This window comes from Phaenicophaeus curvirostris, chromosome 20 (assembly GCF_032191515.1).
Source record: "Phaenicophaeus curvirostris isolate KB17595 chromosome 20, BPBGC_Pcur_1.0, whole genome shotgun sequence".
NCBI lineage: Eukaryota > Metazoa > Chordata > Aves > Cuculiformes > Cuculidae > Phaenicophaeus > Phaenicophaeus curvirostris.
This window is the reverse complement of record NC_091411.1, coordinates 9,337,838-9,360,692: the sequence shown is the minus strand read 5'-3', so window position 1 is coordinate 9,360,692 and position 22,855 is coordinate 9,337,838. Positions and strand designations below refer to the sequence as shown.

At 47.0% G+C, this 22,855-nt stretch overlaps 1 protein-coding gene across 4 annotated transcripts in view; it reads left to right on the top strand.

Annotated features, from left to right (window-relative positions):
• Positions 1-22,855, top strand: part of VAV2 (vav guanine nucleotide exchange factor 2) — a 138,899-nt gene that overhangs the window by 33,220 nt on the left and 82,824 nt on the right. For all 4 annotated transcript variants that reach the window (XM_069873666.1, XM_069873667.1, XM_069873668.1 and 1 more), the window contains exon 2: positions 912-1,028. In XM_069873666.1, the coding sequence (XP_069729767.1) occupies positions 912-1,028 (117 nt within the window). The remainder of the gene's footprint in view (positions 1-911; positions 1,029-22,855) is intronic.

Here is a 22,855-nt window from a genome sequence, read left to right as displayed (position 1 = left end):
AGCTCCTGTGCCTCAGGGCTCCAGCTGCCTGCTGGAAATGCTCTGGATGGCTCTGTTATTTAGGGTTCGTGGTGCCTGCAGCATCTGGGAGGTGTGAGGGGAAGGGAGCAAAATGTTGCTTGAGTAAGTTGTCGATTTTTTGAGACCCCCAAAGTAGAAACATAGACTATTTGGGTTGGAAGGGACCTTAAAGATGACCTAGTTCCAACCCCCTTGTGGTGTTACCTTTGCCAGCAACAGGGACTTGTGCATCAATGAAGTTTTATGGCTGGTTCCATGTAACTGTATAACCCTAATGCACTGAGCAAAGAGGTTGATATTAACAAAACTTGAAGTATTCAAGCTACATTTGAACAAAAATATGTATTTTTCTGAGAAATGGCCACAGCCTATGACATGAAAGTAAAACAACCCTAATTTTCCATGTCCTAATCTTTCATTTGGTCCGTGTATACCCAGGGATGCGTGCAGATGTACAGCAATATGTGCAATAAGAATTGCAGTGTGTGTCCCTTCTGTAGGGAACCAGATGGGATCATGCTGGAAATGGTTAAAAGTTCAACACTGGGCTTCTGTAGAACATCAGCTGTAATTCATATTTGGCTTAGACCTTGAAAAGGAAACATCCTGGCTTGGGTTTTCTAGTCCTTCTGCACAGTTACCTTATGTGAAACTTGTTTTTCAAAAGGGCGTTTGTTTCTGGTGCGCAGCTGAGAACACAGGAGTCCTCACAGGGCACCAGAAGCCTGACATCTTCAGTAACAACAAATAAACTAACGCATGGCTTTTCAGTGCAAGTTTCTAAGTCCTGTTAATTTGTCTCGCATGTGAATTTAACTCGGTAAATCTCAGTTACAATTTGTGCCTGTCTTGCTCACTTTTTTCCTCCCTTTCTTTTTTCTTTCCTCCAGTTTCTCTGTTTGAAGAACATCCGAACCTTCCTAAAAGTGTGTCACGACAAATTTGGGTTACGAAACAGCGATCTGTTTGATCCCTTTGACCTCTTTGATGTACGGGATTTTGGAAAGGTAAGAGTTACTCCTGAGCGGTGGGGAAGCGATACATCTGGCAGCGGGCGGTTCACTGGACTTGTGCTGAAGGTTCTGGATGAAAATTGAAGGGTTTTCTGAACAGCTTCTGCACCCTTAATCCATGCACCGGGCACCCCATAGCTCATGGCAGCCTGGATGTCAGGGGTTGATTCTGCTGCGTCCTTGGTGACGGGAGATCGAGTCTTCAAGTTTTGTGCGTTAGATTGCAAAGCCTCTGGGATCAGTCTTTAAAGTATGTGAGAAATGTCTTTTAGGGGGAATCACAATATTGTCTCGGTATGCTCATAAGAGCAGTTGGAAAAAGCTGTAGCCCTAGAAACCAGGTGCTGTGCAGAGTCAGGACTTGGGGTCATTTTCCCAGCTCCGGTTGCCTTGCTGGGTGACCGGGGCAAAGCCAACACCATCTCCTTGCCCGTGAGCTCCCTGTAATCACAGTGCGTTCAAACCAGTGCTAAACATCCTCCCTGTTCTGCATAAACCAGCCTGGGGGACTGAACCCTGCAACCCCAGCAGCATGTTTCCCTATAGCACTGCCTCAAATAATTGCAAGCCTGGGGGCAGGTTTATACCAGCTGTGTCGCATCCACAAGTGCTTTAGGTTGTGCCCAGGTGTGGGTGCAGACCCTGCACAGGGTGCAGACCTCGCACGGATCCTTCCCCAGCTGCTGCCTCTGCTGCAAGCCAAACAGCTTCCCCGAAATCGCCTTTGGTTTTGTAACGTGACCACTAAGTTTCCAGGGGGCTCAGGAAGTTTCGTGCCAGGGTGAAATTAGTCTCCTAAGTGTTTCTGAAAACTGAGCTTGGAAGGTTTTTTTCCTGCCAGCTGTTCCTTGGTGCTGGCTCTGTTTGTGCCGTGTGCCCTTAGATGGGAGAGGAGAGAGTGTGGTTTTGTGTTTTGCTGAACGAGACCCAGCTGCGAGGGAGGAAAATCCTACACGATTTTGACAAGTGGCTTTTGTTCCCTTACCCTGGATTTTGACATGAACAGTGTCAGGGCTGTGCTGTTATTCTGATGGATACTGGGCTTGGGGAAGCTATTACGCAGGACAATTGCTATATTCTTCAGTGGAAAAGGTGTTAAATGATTTTATTAAAGCTCTGCATTGTTTTACCTATTTCGAGGTACCAGGCATAAGCTGCTGGAGGGCATCTTCTCTTCTGATTATCCAAAGAGTAGATTTTTACTGCTGATGGGGCTATATTATTTGATATTTATTGCCTAATTTATTTCTGGACCATTATCTGGAATGTGCAATTGCAGAGGCTTGTTTTATGAGGTTATTTTGATTTATGAAATACAAGAAGACTTTTGTTGTTCTGGGAATATGAACGTAAAGAGAGAACCTTTCAGGCTGGGGAAGGAACCACTTCTAATTAAAATGCTGCTTTATTGTCACGTTGTCTCTTGCTTTGTGCTGTTTCAAATAGTCTAAGATGCTTGTTAATAGAGCCTGGTATTTTAAACACTGCCGGAACGTGTTGACTGAACACGGTTTAGTTTCCTTTTTGGTCTGATTAGGGAATGGCTGTTCCTTCCTCCCCCTGATCACTCTTAGGGGGCACGTTCAGGTTTGTGTCTTGGGAAGGGGAGGTGATTCGCCGTCTTACCCCATGACAATTTATCTTTTTAGGAGACCTCAGAAAATAAGCTTGTTAAGAGCTTCTAGAAAATTAGATCTTGCCTATTTCCATGTGCATTGTCATCTTCAACAAACCTAATATGCAAACTTACAAGATTTGAAATGTGTAGATTCTCTACACAAAAGCCTCGTTCATCTTTTTCCCAGTGCAGTTTTTTATCAGCTTGGTGGAGGTATCAGCTGTTCAACTCTGCACCACCCTAAATCCCTCTGGAAGCCTGTCAAAACATCCCCATTGTCTTTGCCACCTTTCATTCCCATGTTATCCTCAGATCTGCGTTCAACAGTGGCAAAGCAAATAAACAGGGAAATATCTGCCGTGGACCAAAGCGCCGTTCTGCTTTGAGTCACAGCGAGAGCAAGAGGAGACTCTAATCCACGTTCCCACTGGCCAAACGTCAACTTCACACACAAAAAATTCTTGCTGGCGCTATTCATTTCTTAGATCAATAGAGTTTTTTGGTTACGAGACACTTAACGCTGTGTAGGAGACTTTTCTGAAAGGAGCACAGTCACAGTCAACCATTTAATTACATGGAAACCTTGGTGGAGTGGTGCTGGGTGTTTCCTTTCTGGATGCTACTGAAGTAGTTATTTCTCTCCTCCAAACCAGAAGGCTGGTGAGGCAGCAATTAGTAAAAGCATTTGGGTTTGCTGCAGTGTAATTACCGAGTAGAAAGGCAGGGGCTTGTGTTTATGTGGTGCCAACCTCTACATAAAGGACTTCTCCTTTGAAATCTGCTGCATCCTTCAGGCTTTTCTAGCATAAGAAAAACTCTAGGGTTTTAGAACAGGAGGAAAGTTAAAATCCCTGTCTTGCCTTGACCAGCTGTTGTTGTAACAGAGTTTTCCATAGCTGCCTTTGGCTTCCGAGCCAGGGCTTCAGCAGGGAGGAGGTGCCGTAGGATCAATGGGAGCCTTCTCTAAAGGAGCAAGCATGGTTGGGGGCTGCTGGAGTCCAGGAATGTGAGGTTTTATCCCTGGTTTTACTAATTCCTTGAGTTTTAAGCTTGAGAAGCGAGTTCTTCCTTACTGTCACCAGGAGAACAGCTGGTCTAATGGGATTGTGAGCCATATGGGCTTCTCGAGCTGAAATCCCCATGGACCTGAGAAGCTCCATCTCTGCCTTCATGGGATGTTGGGTAATTGGCAAGTGCAGGCTTTCGCCAAATAGATGCGTCATGTTTCTTGTAATCTTGCTTGCAGTGTTTCCCGGTTACCCAAGGGAGCTGAAAGGCCAGTTTAAATTGCTCACAGCCAGTTATTTTTTCCCCAGTGCTCGATTGTGAAGGAATCCTTCTGTGACGAGGGTTGTACGTGATGGAGGTTTCCAAAAGTGACCTGAGATGCTGTCCGTGTGCACTTCTACCTATGTCCCTGGAAGATGCTTTAAAAGAATGTATTATGTTGTTTTCTATAAGCTGGCTCTTTCCCTTTAGCTCTGTCTCTGCTGCAGCGCAGTGTGCGATGCATCCCTGTTCCTATTTTCTCATCCCTAACGAGGGTCTGATCTTGCAGGGGTGAGCGCTGGGGTCCTACAGGGATGCTGCACAGTCTTTGCTAGCGCAACCTGGCTCCTAAAAAAAGACATAAAGTAAAAAGCTCATGCGTGTGTACGGTGGGCTGTTGCACAGTACTTCATGCACATTTAATAGCAGTGATGGTATAAAATGTAGCTCTTATTGGACTTGCTAATTTATTGGCACCAACTATAATGAGATAAAATGTACATAAATATGGATTAAACTCTTTATCACTCTATTAGTCAGCAGGATGGTAGCAAGGTTCATTAAAGGGAGTTACTCATTTTCAATAACTTGCAGGAATGTACTATTTTTTTCTTAAGAAATATAGTTCAAATATTCATGAACCTGTGGAGCGTGCCGTTTATTAGCCTCCCACTCCACTTTGCTCTCCTGACATGTATTTAATTGTCTTGACTTTGTTTGGAAGTTCCTGTACTGTCTGAAAAAAAGCTTTTTTTGCAAGATAAGGGTCTTTCCTACCTTGACCCACAGATACAAAATGATGCTGTTCTCAAAATGAAAAAGGGAAGCAGCTCACAGATCAGCTGAAAAATAAGGAGATACCGCTGCTGAGATTAAAGTCGTGGTTTTTACTGCATTAGTTCTGGTCCAGAGGTTGGTGAGAAGTGCACCAGCCTCACAGCTGGAGGGGGGCACAGAGGAAGGGGGGGTGGTTCTGGGTCAATCCTGCTCTCAATTAGTTGGATCCACCAGGGTTCACTAACACGTGTGCCTCGTGGGTGGCTGATGGAAGACTTGTACGTGGCTTGTCTTGCATGTCTGAAGCGTCAGGGAGGAGATGTGCATGATGAGGAGGGCAGCCCTGGGCACCGCATGCTCCAGCAGCTGCAGCAGGAGCTGCCTTGGTGGTGGGAGAGGACAAGGGAGCTGGTGCCATCAGGGTTAGTGATGGGTGTCCTCTGTAAAGCGCTTCAGTCTTCAGAATAATTTTTGGTGTAAAGATATCCCCTTCCTCATGCTGATGTGCCAGCATGGAGCACTCCTGGAAAGCCCTGGGGTTATCCGAGCTGTCCTCAGGGGATGCTGTTGCAGGTTTCATGGAATCATAGAATCACCAGGTTGGAAAAGACCCACCAGATCATTGAGTCCAACCATTCCTATCAATCACTAAATCATATCCCTCAGCACCTCGTCCACCCGTCCCTTAAACAACTGAGGGAAGGTGACTCAACCACCTCTCTGAGCAGCAGTGTTGTTTGTCCTCAACTTCATCACCAGCGTCCTGTGGCTGGAGAATCTGCAAAATAAAAGGTCCCACCTCACTGGCCATTGGGAGAACTGTGTAGAGGTTCTACTGCCATCGTCTCCCTGTCCCTATCTGATTTCCACCCCCCCCCACCTCTCGTCAGAGTGTCAGAAAACTGAGTTTTCTGTTTAGTTTCAGATAGGAGGGTGGGGAACGTTGTCAGAATTATTTAAGGGATTAATAACTGAGAGTTGGTGGTTTGCGTTTCTATTTCTCTGCTGAGAATTCCCCTCCCTGCATCATCTGTAACTTCATGTACGAGTTGATAGCCCTGCAGCAGCATTTTTAAGGGTGCCTTTTTGACATAGTTTGAGGATATAAAGGGGAGAAAGGGAGAGATTTATATGAAGTAATGTAGGCTTTGAAAATTGCAAGGCTTTGTGCTAAATGGCTATAACAAAGCAAGCCCAGCGCTTGCCCTCCTGTAGCTGACCTGCAGGCGGTGGGAGCATTTCTTCTTCTCCCATTTTGACTTGTGGGCTTTATTTCTGACCTCTTGTAGCCAAGAAGAAATGAAAAGCAGTGCTTTTTTTCCTGTATGCAGTGCTGAGTGTGTGAAGTGGTGGTGGCTGGGAGCGGAGAGGAGCGTTTGGCGGTGCTGCAGGTGGCATCCCAGCCACGATGGCTCTGCAGTGCCGAGCTGTGCCTCACCTCCTGGGTATTTACGAATTCCCAAAGGACTTGGCTGCCCAACAGACCTTCCCGTGTTGCGTTCCTCTGTGCCAGTTACTCAGATGGCTGCTATGCGATGCTTGGATGTGTGTCAAGCGAGGGATGCTATCGCAGCCGAAAACGTTTCCCATTGCTGTATAACTCACACAGTGCGTGTGCAGTGGGTGGGGTGGGAAGTGAACAAGAATTCTCCAGAAGGAGGGGGTGTGTAGTGTGGTTTTTTTTTTTAATTCCCAAGAGAGCAGTGGAGTAACTGGCCTTCAAAGAGAATTGTGTGTGTGATTGTGTGCAAGGAGCCAGAAACCCACTTTAACCCCTTTCCTGCCCAGCTCTTGGTGTGACATCCCCACCAAAGAAACGGGGGACGAAGGATGCACCCTGTTGTCCTTCCATGTGCTGGAGCAGAGCTGTGTAGCAACTCCAGGGTGGCTTCTGCTGGGCATTACTGTGCTTTACAAACCGCTGCTGCACTTCTCATGAGTGACAAACGCTTTGCTATCAACTGAAAGTTCATGTGCAGCTTGGGTTCTACCCATAGGGTTTTGCCTTGAGCTCTTGGGTGCTGCAGGTCCTTGCTTGAAGGACATGCCCCGGGTCCTGGAAGCCTGTGGGAGCATGGAGAGGGCGATCCTGCTGTTGCAGCTCGTGGAAGCTCGTGTAGGAAGGGACCTCATCGCCTGCCAGCTGATTTTTAACTCTTTTGTTGCTTGCAGGAGCTGTGAGTGAAGTTTATCCCTTCTATGCTGGCTGATGCATTGCTCAGCCAGTGTTTGGCCACCTAAGTTTTAGATGGGACCATACTGGAGATCTTAGTATTGAGATGAACGCTGCTAACAGCAAAAGCAGGCTGGAACAGCACGGATTGTAGATTTGATGGGTTTTTTTTCCCCCCTTTTCAGAGCTTGATGGTTCATCTGCACTTGAAGGCTGCTTGTCTCACACTCCATATGTACCAAGCTCTGTGTTGCTTGGGACCCTCTCGTGCAGGTTGGTCTCAGATGCTTCTTTTGGATGTGAGGTGATGCAGGTACCCTCCTGCTCCTGGGCAGCCTGGGGACATCATCTGTGGTCCGTGGCGGGGCTGCCTTAGCAGGTGCAGTGCGTCCAGCAGATGTTTTCAGCCAGAACACTGAAAGTATGTACAGGAAACCCTGATGCTGAACTTCCCTAAAACACCAGGCAAATGAATTACAGATTTCTGCGGCCAGTCAAGCGTGCACGACAGCGCTTTCTGCTCCATGGTGCCCCACTGCATGTGGGACTGTTACTGGGTGGTGTTTGCCATGAGTGATGTGGTAGGTGCTGCTGCTAGTCAGGCACATTGTTGGCTCCAAATCCTGAAAATGTCTCCCTGCTCTGCTAGGAATATTGCTCTGAATTATCTGGTGGACTGTGAATCTCCCTAGGGTCCTGTTGAAAGGGTCATGCTGGCATTAGTTTGAGATCTTCAGGTAGCCAGTGGCAGTGCCACAGCCTTACATCGTGTGTAGGCAACAAGTTGCTGATAAAATGCTGTTCATCTTTTGCTGCACCTGCAAGCAAACCCCTCTGTGAAACACTCAGGCTTTACCGGCACAGGTAGGGGAGCTGGAAGCTGGACTTCTAGCAGTGCCACGGGAGGAGAGTCTCTGCTTACAGCCATCCTTTTCTGCTTGGGATTAGGGCTGGTGAGAGATTTCACGGCTGAAAGCAAACACTTGCATTCACCCAAGGTCATTGGTTATCAGAGCTGGGTTCTCTGCCATGAAAAGCTTTGTGGCATCAGACCCCCTTCTATGGTTCCTTGGCCCAGAGTTGGGGTTGGCTGGGGAAAAGCCTGGGGAAAAACTCAGCTCCTTACCAAAGACTTTGTGCTTCCCTGAGCAGGTGAGGACCAGTGCAAGTAAACACCATGGTGGGATTTACTACTGTTTGCAGGGCCACTCTGAGTTTTGGGAGCCTGGAGGAGAGGTGCTGTAAGGTCTTTGGCACGTATGCATGGTATTGCAAGGCTTGCACCTGGAGCCTGATGTCTGAACAGAGCAGATGGAAATGAAACACCCCAGAAACTGGGTCCTGGGCTGGAGCAGGAGCTGGGCACTAATGCTGGTCGTTGCAGTATCCAGTGCAGCAGGAGCTTTTAGAAGTGCTGTGGCAAATTCTCTCTGCTTTTTCCCCTTCCTCTCTCCCCTACTTACAAATCTGGACTGTTTATAGATGTCCAGCTTCTCAGTCGAGCTGAAAGAGCCAGAAAAGTTCCTTCTGGGAAGCTTTGCTGATTTTTTTTTTTCCCCTTCTTGGCTGCTTTCCCCAGTATTTTTCCAAGGGGTCACATTAAGGGGTATTATGTTTCAGATCAAACAAGTTTGGGCAGGATCTTTCGTAACTCCCATAGTCCGGATGGGAGAATTCTGTTGTTTGGTCTTAAATAGCAACTGAAGCGTTTTAATGTGTGAAGAATCCGCAGTATTGATCAGGACATGGATAAATGCGTATCCTTAACATGTATGAAATTGATTTTTCTCTACCTTCTTGATTTGTCTGAGCTCTCCTTTTAGTAATTTTAGACAAGAATGGGGAGAAAAGAAGGTTTTTTTCCTCGACAAACCTGTAAGTGGTAAAACATTTACTAGTCTGTCTCGCCAAAAAGGGGAGGGGGAAGGAGTGAAGCTTTTCAGGTTGATCCAACAGCTTTTGGCTATTGTTTGGAAAATGCGTGGTTTCTTCTCAACCCATCAAGATGTTTTGCCTTTATTATGTCTTCAGGCGCTTGAGACTTAATGATACAGTGAGCATCATCGTGACTGAAAGATGTCAACAGGCAGAGTCAGTCTTTGTATGTATTTGTGCTCAATTAGTGCAGCTGCCATCACTTAAGCTTCTCTGTTTAGTGTGTGTGTATATGCTTTGGGAAAGAAGGAAATACATCCCAGGTAATATCACTTAAGGGAGTCTTGGAATAAAAGGAATTTTTCGTTTTCTAATGAGCTTTTCTGTTTCTTCATTAAAATCTTCTGCAGATACCTCAGGCTCTTAGAACTGCAGCATCTGATCAGGAGACTGTTTCGAGGCCAAATGCTATAGTTACAAATAATAATTGACATTTCTTGAAGCAGGTTAACGCGTGAGTGTAACCGTGGTTAAGCAGAACAGCAAAAAGTAAAACTATCAGCCTGATAATACAGGCACAGCCAAATTCCACAACCCCCAGTACTTGGGATCTCTGCATTCCGCACAGCATCTTCCCCATGAACCAGAGTAATGAAAAATGAGGGAGGGGGAAAAAAGCTTATGTAGGAAATAGTGATTCCTCTTGGGGCAGAGGGAAGTTGGTACAAGGTAGCACGTTGAAATATCACGCTGGGGCACAAATACCCCAATGCTGAAAGGAGACTGGGCATCCCGTGCATCTTGTTCAGCACTGGGATGCTCAGAGGGAAGTGAGCTCTGGTTGGCAATCCTGGGGCCCCGCCGTGCTCCTGCAAGGTCAGTACTTTGCATTTGGGAAGTCACTTGTTGAACGAGAAATGTTAATGTTTCACAGCAAATAAACATTGCACCAGAAACGTGTTGAAACCACTGCCTCTCAGCAGAGTGTGGTTTCAGCAAGGTTCGCTGTGTGCATCTCATCTTTTGCTCAGTCTTGGTCCCCTCTGAGTCTCCCATATTTGAAGAGGCTTTAGGTCACTGAGGCTGTGTCCTGTCCACCAGCAGGGACAGCTTTAGAAACCAGGGCTACCCTCGTCTGGGGACAATGGGGAGGCTTCTCATGTCATAGAATGGTTTGGAAGGGACCTCAAAGCCCATCCAGTTTCATTCTGCTGCCATGGGCAGGGACACCTCCTGCTGGATCAGGTTGCTCCAAGCCAGAGACATGGTTTAGTGGTTGATAAGAATGGTTGGACTAGATGATCCTGGCGGTCTTTTCCAACCTAGTGATTCTGTGAAGTCCCATCCAACCTGGCCTTGAACACCTCCAGGGATGGGGGCACCTGTGACTTCTCTGGGACAGGGCTTCCCCACCCTCACAGGAAAACCTTTCTCCCCAAGATCTTATCTCAATCTCCCCTCCTCCAGCTGAAACCATTCCCCCCATCCTGTCCCTACAATCCCTGATCAAGAGCCCCTCCCCAGCTTTCCTGTAGCCCTCCTCCCACACTTCTTCATGGGGGAAAGTTAAAGGATGGGGGGGAAGGCAGCATCTCAGACTGTTTTGTTCCACTGGCTGTCAGAATGGGCTGCTTGTTTGTTCTTGGAGAGCTTCCAAATAGGATGGTTTTTCTTTTCCTTCAGAAATGAAATATTCCTTCGAAAATTCTGTGTATGTTTGGGATTCCTCCCACCTGCCCGCTGCAGGCTGGGCACCGTGTGGGTGTGCACGCACACGAGGGGCAGAGAGGACCACGCAACTTAATGAGGGGCTCGTTTGGTCTGTGCAGGGGCTCTGTTAGCTGCAGCAGATGAAGAGCCAGGCAAAACCATGGGATTATAGGGCTGGATTGCAGCTGCAGTGCTGACAGGGAGTAGTTTACTCTGAACTCGTTTTAAAAAGCATCTCTCTAAACATTACAGGTGAGGTCAGGATGACCAAGACATCTGAGAACCTCCTGTAAGGGTTGTGAAATTATCTGCAGTATCGATTTCCCTTTGGAAAAGCGTGAGCGTTTCTCTTGAGGAAAGGTAGTTTTTGTATTTTCCAGCTCTTGCAGACCCAAACCGGGTGCAGGAGGGGAGGTGGGATGACTGAGGCAAGCGAGGCTGTGCAACCCTTGGCTGTACCTGCAATGAGACAGCGACGCTCACCTGCCCTCACAGCCTTGCTGCTCCAATTAATGAGCCTCGGATAGCGATGCTACAGCTGGATCATTTACGTCTTCATGGTGTGTATGTGAGACATTTTCCTCTCCGACATCGTTCTCTTTCTACTAATTGCATATTAAAGCATAATCACGGTAGCAAGAAAGCAGCCTTAATGCACCCTGGGTAAAGCTAATGATGTGCACACACTGTAGTCGGTTGCGTTTGTCAAGGCTTCCTTTTCTAGGCCTGTTGTGAGTAATTTTAGGAATTTCTGAGCCAGCGTGCACCTAGTAAATGTTGACAGTTGTTCCCGAGTAAGGCTTGTGTGGGAGAGACTGATGGAGCTGTGGTGGGGATTTCACGGCGTGTTACTGAAGTTTTGAAAAAGGTAGTTAATGCTTAAATGTTGAAAAAGGTAGTTTTGACAAAGAAAAGCCTTACAGAGTTTTCTCAGGCAAAAAAAAGGGAGAAAAAACCTTCCTCCATACACAGACCTTTTGATGTGAGTGCTGTGAGTGTGCACTGAGAATTAAATCGGAGCTGGAGATCCTGGGAGGAGTTTGGGTGCAAAAAAAAGGAAGCAGCTGGAGATTGTGCTGGAGGAGTAATGTGAAAAAAGTGCTTGGAGAGCTGAGGCATGAGGCAGTGGGCTCTGGAGCACGGCTGGCTGCTGTCCCACCGAGGTACCTGAGCCTGATGGGGTGCAACAGCTCTCCGACGGGAAAGAGAAACTCAGTCTTCCAAGCCAGTGGACTGTAAAGATTAATAAAAAAAATCGAATATATTTCTTTCATGCGGAAATAGTGCTTTAGTCCCTGTACACAGAGATTTATCAAAAGGACCTCTGTGCTCCAGAAGCGGAGCTGAGATCACGGTTTGTTGCAGATGTGAATTGAACTGGCTGAGTCCCACTTCCAGCAGATCTGAATAACCATTGTGCAGTGTCAGTTCCTCTTGAACTTCACACAGTGGTTCTGCTGCCAGGCTGTCTTTGCAGAAGCTTGATTTGCACAGCAAATTAATTTTTTCTTTAATTTTCTGGCTCTTGGAAATAACACAGCAAAGCTGCCTGCGAGGGCGGTGCGTACGGGCACACCAACATGAGGTGCTGGAAAGCAGCAGCACATCAAGTCCACCAGGTCTGCAGAGAGGCTGCTCCAGTGGCCAAGAAAACATTAGAGAAGGATTCACCAGCATGTAGGTTGGTTTAGTTTTGTTGATCAGCTGGGATGTTTCATCCCATTATAGTAGATGTTGGATGGGGAATTAATTTTAAGCATTTTCAGTTAATGCAACCGTTTGGGGTGTTCCAGCTTTTGTAGACCTAGATGACAATTTCTCTGCATGAATCTGATTTTTGGGACCAATTGCTTTGTGGGATTAGTCTTCTTTGATGTCATAGGTCATGCACAGAGATTTTTTTTAGTCACTAGGAGAGTCTGTATCAGGACCTTACATTGAACAGAAGGAGCTTGAAGGAAAAAAAGGCCAATTGACCTTGTTGGTATTTTTGAAGTAAAGTTGGGTCAGGGTCATTAGCCCATATTTGGTCTATATATGAAATTTTATTTAAAAATCTGTAGTGGGGAAGTGGATGAACTTCCCAACTTCCAGTCTTGCTTGACTGTGTGCTTGCTCAGCTCAGTTTCCTCCATCAGCCGAGTCCCACTGCGTGCGCTGCCTCCCTCCCCCTCACCTTTTTTCATAATGTTGTTCTAATTACTGGAGTGTGAAGAATTGACTCTTAAAATGCCTCTTGGCAAATTCCATTTGTGCATTGATGAAATTTCCCCTCACTGCAGTCTCGACGTTAGTGCCGACTGTGTTCAGCCCATCTTCAGATCAAAACTTCTCCTCCACCCTTCCCGGACAATCTGGGACACCTTAGTTATCATGTTGGTTTGAGATCATAAATGTCACTGGGAGATGAAAAAGAGAACAAAATGAGGGATTTGAGGGTGGATAAAAGGTTAACGCTTGTCTGCTAGGGTCCTGCAAAATTCATGCCATCACCTGTACTGCCTTTGGACTGGGACTTTTGGCCAGTGGAGGAAAGTCGTGGTGTGATGACATCCCAAACCTCTATGCCCCTTGGTGGGGGAACCAGCAGAGAGGGGTCCTCCAGCCTCAGTCTTTACTGCCCGACTCCCCTCTGCAGATGAGTTGGGGTCACCAGGGCTGTGAGCAGCCTCTCCCACCTCCACAGCAGTGTAAAAGGATTTAATTGCCCTTTGCAGGAGCGTTTGGCACACCCCTGGATGCTTCTGATGTGCTTCTTCCCATCAGTGGCTCACAGAAGAGCTGTTATCCTTCAGAGGAGCAATCGAGCCTGAACTTCCACCACCTTATCATGCTGTTTTGACAGCTAATCAGTTTTAACCTTAATGGGGAGAGAATTCAGAAAGCAAGGGAAGGTAAAGAAAACCAGCTCTGAACTGGGTTGAGGAGAAACTAGATGGGAATACACCAGGGTTGGATGTGGTCAGGGGTGCTCAGCTTTGGGCTTCTTGGTCTCACAGTGGTCTGAACCTTCAAGATGCAGGGGAAGGACAGTGCTGAAAGCCCTGGAAGCAGATAAAAAGAGATACAGCCACAAGGGCTGGTGGGAGGAGAGAGCTTTTGGGAAGCAGATCTTTGATTGCTGGTCCTGGGAGCTGTTGGGTTCTGTGAAGTCGCACCATGAGCTGCCAGGGCACTGCTCTTTGCGCTGTGTCTTACAAGAGTGTAAAACAGCCAAAACACATTTGACTTCAGGCACTTTGCTCTTCCCAGATGCTTCTCCAGCTCTGTCTTGCCACAGAAAGGCTTGTAAAGAGGTAGCAATCGATTAAAATTAGTCGCGGCATGTTCCTGTTCGTGTAAGCCGTCTGAAGGACAGGCAGATCTTGAGATTTTTGTGGTTTTGCTCCATTCTATTTCTAGCTCCATTAAATCCATTTTTACCCTATTCTCTTCTGAAACATAAACGAGTAAATGCTGTAACAAGGGCACACTTAAGGAAAAATGAAGCATGACTATAAATATGAGTGACCCGACTGTAAGAGAAAGGTCAGATAAGAGACATTACCCGGTAGCGTTCAGTGAGGGTATCTGTGTAATTTAGCATCCTGGTTTACTCGTGCGTTTAATAAAGCTGGTTAGAGAACCCATGGAGAGAGAGATGAGATACAAGATACGTAGAGGGAGACATTCCTTTCCTGTGTGTTTGCATTCTGGGCAATACAGGAGGTGAAGTGGAAGAGGGATTTTGATACCTGATTCTCTGGTGTGCTTGGAGTTTTGGGAAAAACAACGTGAAGTGGAAGAGGGATTTTGGTACCAGCGATTCTGTGGTGTGCTTGGAGTTTTGGGAGAAACAACGTTTGCTGCTTTGCAGGGAAAAGAAAGGAGCTGAACAGCAATTTACAGCGTGAGTCTTGTGGTGACGCTGTTGGGAAGAGGGTAGGGCTGTTTGCTTTTCTGCTCTTGGCATGCACTGAGCAAACCTGCATGGAAATGTTTGCAGAGTGCATTCAGGTTTGTCACCCCGTGCTATCTGGAATCTGACCGTGGGGTTCGTGTGCTGTGCCTGGGTGCAAAAAGCTGCCTCCCCATCCATTGTCCAGCCCGGGGCTGCTGGGTTGTGCCTCGAGCACATACCTGGAGAAGGAAAAAACACCCAGAGTTACTTAAGAGAGCAGAAATGTCTTGGTAACAAGGTCCTGTAAGACAGCATCTGCCACGTGGGGCTGGGAAAGAGCTTCCCGAGGGGATGTTGGACATAATGGTGCTTTTCAAACTTTTGCTCTGTGTGTGGACACGTTGCCACCAGCCCCAGCATGTTCCTGCCTGTTGATGTGTCTCTGCTCCTGCTCACTGACGTGTTTAAAGCTCTCCAGGTATTCACTCGAGTGTGGAAATGCATCCAAATGGTGTCAGGAAGAAACAGCAGAATAGAGAAATCCCTCCTTATGGTGGAGACCAAGTGAATAGGGCTTTATTTTGGAGTTTAACTGGGCTCCTCTTCTTGTTTTGCTTTTCCTGCCATGAAATTCAATTCCCTGAACAGAAGAGGTTGCTCTACAGGTTTGGATCGTCTGGGGGAGGTGTAATAATAAAGCCATTTGAATTCTTCTTTGTACTTCGGAGGGACAGTGATAATTCCCCTGATGCTAAGGTTTACTTTGTTTTGTTAATACCTGGGTTTGAACAGTTTCCTTTCTTCCATTCCTTGCTCAGGGCTGTGGTTTCAGAAAACTCTCTCCTCGAGGAGATTTAGCGTGTGTGCACACCACGTGAAGTCGACAGGGGCTGAACTTCAAAGTGGAGCATGTGAATAAATATTATCCTGACTGGAGGCTACTATTTATTCTTTTTCTTCTGAAACAAAACAAATTCATACATGACTTCTTCAGACTTGGAATTAATCATTCTCTTTTTTTAAATGCTGTGGTGATGGTAAAAAGCACTATGGTATTTACTCTGCTTTGCTCAGATGATGACTTTATCTCCCTCTTTCAAGTGTATGTTTTTTACTATTTTGTAGCCTTTTTTTTTTTTTTTAGTTTTGAATATTGGGGTAAAATATACTCTGCTCTTGTTTGTGTGGCTTCCACCCCAGTGTGATGGAAGAGCCCTGGAAGATGCTGTGAACCCAAAACCTGAACCTTACCCTATGACCAAACCCACCAGGTCTTCAGGTGATTTCTGCCTGCCTTATGGAGGCAAGAATAGGATATTATCAGGTATAGCTGTCCCAGATGCCTTTTGCTGTCTGGTTCAACTCTCCTCTGCAGCTCCACGCAGGGGAAGCCTTCATGCATAGAAAATAATAAAATAGAATTATGCCATCAGGTGTTTTATAGAATCATGGAATAACCAGGTTGGAAGAGACCCACCGGATCATCGAGTCCAACCATCCCTATCGATCACTAAACCATGTCCCTTAGCACCTTGTTCACCCGTCCCTTAAACCCCTCCAGGGAAGGTGACTCAACCCCCTCCCTGGGCAGCCTCTGCCAGTGCCCAATGATCCTTTCTGTGAAAAATTTTTTCCTAATGTGTCCTCCTTATGTATGAGGAGGCACGGGATGTCAATAATCCTTTATGTTTTTTAATGCGAACTCTCTCCGTTTTCTTGCTAGTGGCTGATGACACCAATTAATTTTATTGTTTGGCAGTAATCTGCTGTGGTGTGTGATTTGCACGGCCCTAGCCTTATGCTTTCTAATGATTTCTCTATTAGTTTCACTGCTGCCTGTAAGCTGAAGATGCCTTTCAAGTGGAAAGAGAAACATGACCTAATACCATGGATAAAATATTAGCAAGATCAAATTAAATCCTAGTTAGCAGTGTTAGGACCCCAGCTGCTAAAGACAGAAGAGCTGCTGAGGCATAGGAGTGAGTGAAGAGTGCATGCCGTGTATGGATGTGGAGCAATAACTTTTTGAACAGCTCTAGAATTAATATAACATCAGTGGCTTTGTCCCCTCCTGCTCCAACCTGCTATTCCATGGTCAGAAAAAGAGAAGTAAGTAAGGTGAAGAACAGAGGTTTTTAGCAATAGTGTTCTTGAACTGTTTGGATAAATCCCAACTGGGCACTGCCACACATGCACAATAACCATGAGTAACCTTGTGGAGAGCATCTTTACTTTCTGGCAAGTCACGCTGACCGCTCTGAATCTGTCCCAAATTCAAGGAAATGAGATGAGATTAAAATTATGATGAGGTCACATCAAGTCTGTACTCATAGTGTGGCTGTTGGCACTATGGGGCTGACTTTCTTAATCCATTTCCTTCTGAGAGGGGAAAAATGTTCCTGTACTGCACAAAACTCTGATCACATCAGTATTGTCAGAATGAAGTAAGAAGGGGAAGAAAAAAAAAATCAATGCAGGTTGTGACCAAAATATTTATGCGAGGATTTATATGTATGTACAAATATTTATTGCTTTAATATTTCAGTTGCTGTGCTGTGAAGGTTTGTGGTTCCTGCATAGAAATATGAGGCAGAAGTTGGTAATCAAGTATATGGACTTCTGGGCTGGTGACCGGGAAGGATGAGGGGCAGAGAGACAGATGATGTGTAGTGCAGAGGTTGGATCTTGGGAAATGCTGAGGCTGAGCTGCAGGGCTAGAGCTCCATTTGCCATCTGCTCACTATTCCCTTGCAAACTTTGTGTTAGACACAGGACTTTGGGCTTCTGTACACCACGAAAGCAGAGCTCACCTTGGAAATTGTGGCTGCCCCATCCCTGGAGGTGTCCAAGGCCAGGTTGGATGTGCCTTGGGCAGCCTGAGCTAGTGGGAGTTGGAACTAGATGATCTTTAAGGTCCCTTCCAACCCAAACTATTCTGTTTCTATGATTTTAAATTGAACTCGTGAGGCGTTTCAGCGTTTTCATTTCTCCCCCGTGTTTTTAATGGTGAAAACATGCATAAACATCAAGTTGTCGCAGAACTGGATCATGACAGTGTGGGCAGGAAGAAAATACAATGACCTATATATAAAAATAGTTGTCAGGTGTGATGGGCTGATGCAGGCAAGGTGTCTGTGGTGCTGCTACAGGGCTGCAGTGAGGTGTTCTGCTGAGGATGTGCTTCCCTTCCCACTGCCTGGCAGGGTCCCTCCAGCCCCCCACGAGCAGCTTTTTCTAGGGAGTGTCATTGTCTTGACTCAGTTACAGAGGATCCTTCAGGTCCATCCTACTCTCCAACAGGAGCACCGGCCAAAATGCAGAGCGATGCCCAGGCTGCTGCGTCCCTCCCCTGAGCTGCCTTTGGATGCCTTAGTGGTCTTTGAAACGGCAATAAAATGCTTATGCTGGGATCAAAGTCTGAGCAGGAGATTTCTGCTGGCCTTGGATTTCTTTGCACTGGGCTCAGGATTCTAGAGTGAAGTCAAGCCCTCCCGCAGGGTAAGTACGAGCGTGAAGCTGTTACAGCTCTGACTTCACAGGGGAAGTTACTGAAACTCGGTGCCTGCTCTTTCCTGAGCTGCAAACAAACTGAAGCTTCAATATTTTTAATTCCATTGCAAATAATGCTTTAATTCTAAGCAAAGTTCTTCAAAGAAATAGGTCATCAGCGAAAGCAGAAAGGAAAATGAGCTAAAACCACACAAAACCCCAACGTGCTTGCAAAGTCACTGGTGCCACCTCTGTCTCTGGTTGTGTCTCTGCTGCCAGAGCAAACCCACACCAGCAGAGCTGGACTGGGATGTCTTTCCCTCTATCACCGTTGCTGTGAAGGGAGCGTGCCAGCTCTGGTTTGTAATTAATAGTTTTCCAGCCTGATTCTGCTGGAAGAACAATGAGGACATTGAGAGTGGGGTCCGTGCTGGCTACACTGCACGGCGGCTGCTCCAGAAAGGCTGAGCCTCACGCCTGCTCTGAGTCACCATCATTTCTACAGCCCAAACTCCAAATAAAAACCCCTTCAGCCACAGAATAGGGGTAAATAATGTTGTAGTGACATTTTCCCCCGTGATACTTTCTTTTCTTTTTTTCTTCTCTCCCTTATGCACTCTAGTCTTCCAGTAGTGTAAGAAGTGAGGATTAATAGCTCTTGGCCTTTTTAAATATGTATGAACTTCTCGGGAAAGCCAGAGAAGTGGGGAGCACTGTAGACAGATAACAGATGCGAGATGGTCTCACATCCGTGTCATTTGACATGGTTGGGTTTTCTTTTTTTTTTCCCTGGTGTCCGAAGTCATTATTCACAGGCAAAGCATTATGCTTCTGCTCTTTTCATAGATAGATTATTATTATTTTTATGAAGAAGACTGTATCTGGGACACAGCTGTGATTCTGTCACAGAAAGCTGATCGAGCAGTTCCTACCTTGCTGGGTTTTTGCTGCGGGCAAATAAAGATGTTTTCTGCTTCTTGTCGGGGTCAGTCTGGAAGGTGACTTAGTGGGATACAGTGATTTTTGCGACAGACAAGCACAGACATTTATTGTGAGGGTCAGGTTTGGCATCTTATAGTCAGAGGGGTCGGTCCCATCTCCTCTCTCATCTTTGTCCCTCCAGCTGAATGTGGTGGGGCTTTCTTTTCTTTTTTTCTTCTTTCCCTTATGCACTCTAGTCTTCCAGTAGTGTAAGAAGCGAGCCCCATCCAGCCTGCTCTTGAACACCTTCAGGGATGGGGCAGCCACATCTTCTCTAGGCAACCTGAGCCAGGGCTTCCCCATCCTCATAGTGAAGAATTTCTTCCTAATATCTGTTCTAAGTCTCCCCTCTTTTAGCTTAAACCCATTCCTCCTCATCCTTTCCCTGCACTTCCTAATAAATAACGTTATACCAGTGTTTGAGAATAGCACAAACAGCAGACGTGTACAGGATGAGCTCTGCTTTGCAGGTAATTCTGTGTGGAATCTGTGCCACAACAAAGTGAAGCCTCTTTCTTGCTGTCCAGACAGTGCTGGCAGCCAGCGGGTTACAGCAAGGCAAAATAGCACTGGCAGCTTGCGTTTTCTCAACTTTTTAATTAATTTACTAGTATTTTTCCCCAAAGAAACTGTTAACTGAAAGCACTCCTAATTTTGGCTGAAATGCATAATAATTTTGTCTGAAAAGTGAATTTTTTAGAAGATTTTATGTCATTATTTTCACATAGTGTGTTTTTTCCTTCTTTTAAAAACAAAGCTATTTAATCTATGGTTGCTTTTTTCTGAGTGCTGATCCACCTGGCATTAGGAACGGTGCAGAGAGGAACAGCAGGAGCAGAAACCCCGCTTGGGTCGCCCTCTCCTTCCCTCCCACTGTGCAACCATCGCATCCCCCCAAAATGAATTATTCAGGCGGCGCTCACAGCACAGCGAGGACTCCCCTTGCAGCCAGATATCTGCCGCGAAGGTCACGTAAACGGGGTGACACCCCCTTTTTAACAGCCTTTTGGTTTCACAGCGTGGTGTTGCCCTGTGTGAGCAAAGATTACTCATGAAGGGAAGAGTTACACCACGGGGGATGAATTTCTTGCTCCATATGGCTGTCTCCATGCAAACGTGTTTGCAGGATTAGGGCTTGTGGTGCTTTGGATGCTCATTGGGAGTGCACTGCATATAGAACAGCCCCCGGTGCTGGAAATAACCTGTGCTAGGCAGGTTTCTAGGGGCTGAACAAAAGCCTGAGGGGCTGAACAAAAGCCTGGGATGCTGAAGGATCGGTGCTGGTGGCAGGGTGACTGGGTGAAGTGGTGCTGTGATGCCTGAGGATTCACGGAGCTGATCTTGTGGAGCATCCCAGCTCCTCTAGAAGGGCTAAACCTGCTTTTCTGCAAGATGACTATCAGTATAGCACATCTAACATCATGTGCGTTGGTTTTATTTTTTGCTAGGGAAGGAAAGCTAGTGAGGGTAGGAGGTTGGGAAAGGAGGAAACCAGGCAGGGATGCGATAGAATTTGCTTTCGGGGAAGAATCTCATTAGAACAGAATGGAATTAAAACAGTGTGATGATGTACATGTTCCTTGGTGCCGTGTGATGCTGCTGCCAACCGTTTGCTGTGCAGTGATTGTGTCTGTTATGGCCCTCGAGTATGAGTTTGAGTCACTTGGCATCTTCAGGCTCTGGACCAGAGGAACCACAGAGATAACCGACCTCACCCAGGCAGCGAATCAATAACAGCTCGATACAGGAGTTCTTCTTGTGGTCTGTGCTTTTCCCAGAAAGACTTGGGGAGAAAAGATGCCATTGAAATAAAATTACTGCATTGCCTATCAGCCGAAAACAAGTGTCTTTTGTCCTGTCAATCATTGGGAGGCTTTATCTTGTCAATGACAAGGAAAATGTCTCCTTTTCACTTCTGCCAGACTTTGGATAGACCTGGTTTCTCATTCATTCAAACAAACCAACCTGGGGGTAGTAGCTTTCTAATAACAAAAAATAATTAACCAAAAAAATAGTGTTTTATCAGTATTTAGACTTGAGAGAAAGCAGTAATGCAAGTTAGTATGTGTCCCATAGCTGAACCTAGAGGATGCATCAGCCTATTGAATAGAGCCACAGGGAGAAGTGTCCTCACTTTCTCATTCCCTCTGTACCCACAGGGATGTGATATATTGAATTCCTTGTGCTTGTGCTGGTGTGTTATGTACATGCTATAAAAGGCACCGTGTGTTTAGGTAGACTGTACTCCGCTAGATTGATCACAATAAGGTTTGTGTGTGTTAAGTGACCTGGCTTCGTTAGTGGCTGCTGCAGAAGGAGGAGATACAAGATCTTTGGTGCTCTGTGATTTCCCCCTGCTTTTTCCTGAGCTCCTTGCTGCCAACAGGTCCCCCCACCCAGCGCTGCATGCAGGATGCAGGGACTGGATGTGTATATTGGTCTCTGCTAAATATCAGAAGCCTGTTTGTGGAGGCAGTAGGAGTGGTGAGCCTCGAGTCTTGCTGCTTGCAGGTTGCTCCATGCTTCTTGGATGCTTTCAAAGCCTGGAACTGCAGAGTGGCATAAAGTGTATTTTCCAAACGTGAGCTGTGCGCTCATGGATTCATTGCTAGTCCCATCTGTGGCTCTTTTTCCAGGGTCGTTACTTGGAGCACTTTACTCCTCGATTACTGGTGAGGCCAGGGCACTGCCAGGCTCAGCGCCGACTGTGCTGGCTCGCACAGACCTCAGGGCTGGTTCTCCATCCCGCGGTGGGCTCAGGAAGGAGGGAAGAGGCTGTGGTTTTATCCCAGGAGGAAACCACAATAATACCACACACACCAGGGTGTTTGCAGTGCCCGGATGATGTCGCTTCACAGCAGGCGCTTGAGCAAGATTCGCCGTAACCCTCTTTGTAGGCTGGAAATTGTGGCACGCTTTGAATCATTTGTGGCTTCTGTTTTGTTCACGAGAATGAAAAAAATTTCCTTTCCCTTTCCGCTTCCTTTCCCTTTCACACAGTGTTTTTTCTCCCCGTGCTGCTCCACAGATGGGAGCAGACACTACCACAAGTCCAGAGTCTGTCCACCCATCAGTGCAAAGCTGCATGCGTGGTGCTGAGCCCAGCTTGGCGATGGGACCAGGCACCAAGCACCTCACGCGCGTGCATCTGGGCTTTGTAGAAATGCTGGCATCCTGCTGCTTTCCCTCCTGCTGGAGGATGCTCTTTGCCTAGTTAAGCTCTGGTAGCTTGGGTCACAACGCTGCCGGACCTGCTGAGCCCAGGTCACCTCTGGAGCAAGGCAGGGTCCCCAGTTCCCAACCCCACCTGGCCCCAGGGCTGCAGCGAAGCTCTGCTCAGCTCACGCCAGGAGTGACGCTGCAAAGTTAGCAGTTTAGCAGCCTTCCAGGACTGAAAGGGGCTCCAGGAAAGCTGGGGAGGGGCTCTTAATTAGGGAGCGCAGGGACAGGTTGAGGAGGAACCGTTTTCAGCTGAAAGAGGGGAGATTGAGATGAGATGTTAGGAAGAAATGTTTTCCTGTGAGGGTTGGGAGGCCCAGATTGCCCAGAGAAGTGGTGGCTGCCCCATCCCTGGAGGTGTTCAAGGCCAGGTTGGATGCGGCTTGGAGCAACCTGATCCCATGGCAGGTGATGTGGAACTGGATGGGCTTTAAGGTCCCTTCCAACCCAAACCATTCTATGAAAGTCACTGTGGCTCCGTGCCTCAAGCCTTTTCTGAATTGGGTCACGCTCTGAAAGCCTTGCCAAAACTGGGGATGTTGTTTTCCAGCTGCCGCGTGGCCGGGGTGCGTGTTGGTGTCCGCTCTGGGCTGTTGGCCATCTGCTCGCTTTCTCGCAGACTAGCCAGGCTCGCTGGGCAAAGGCTTTTTCCTGTAAGCGGCGTTCTCCTGGGGCACCGTGCAGTGTCAGGAACTGGTATCATTGTTCTCAACAGCCGCACGTTTCCCTTTGCAGCCAGCTAAATATATAAATCTGCTAGATATATAAAACAGCCGTATGGAGTTTCCGCTTCTTTTGCGGCCCCTCTTTGAGCTGGACACCCGAATCTT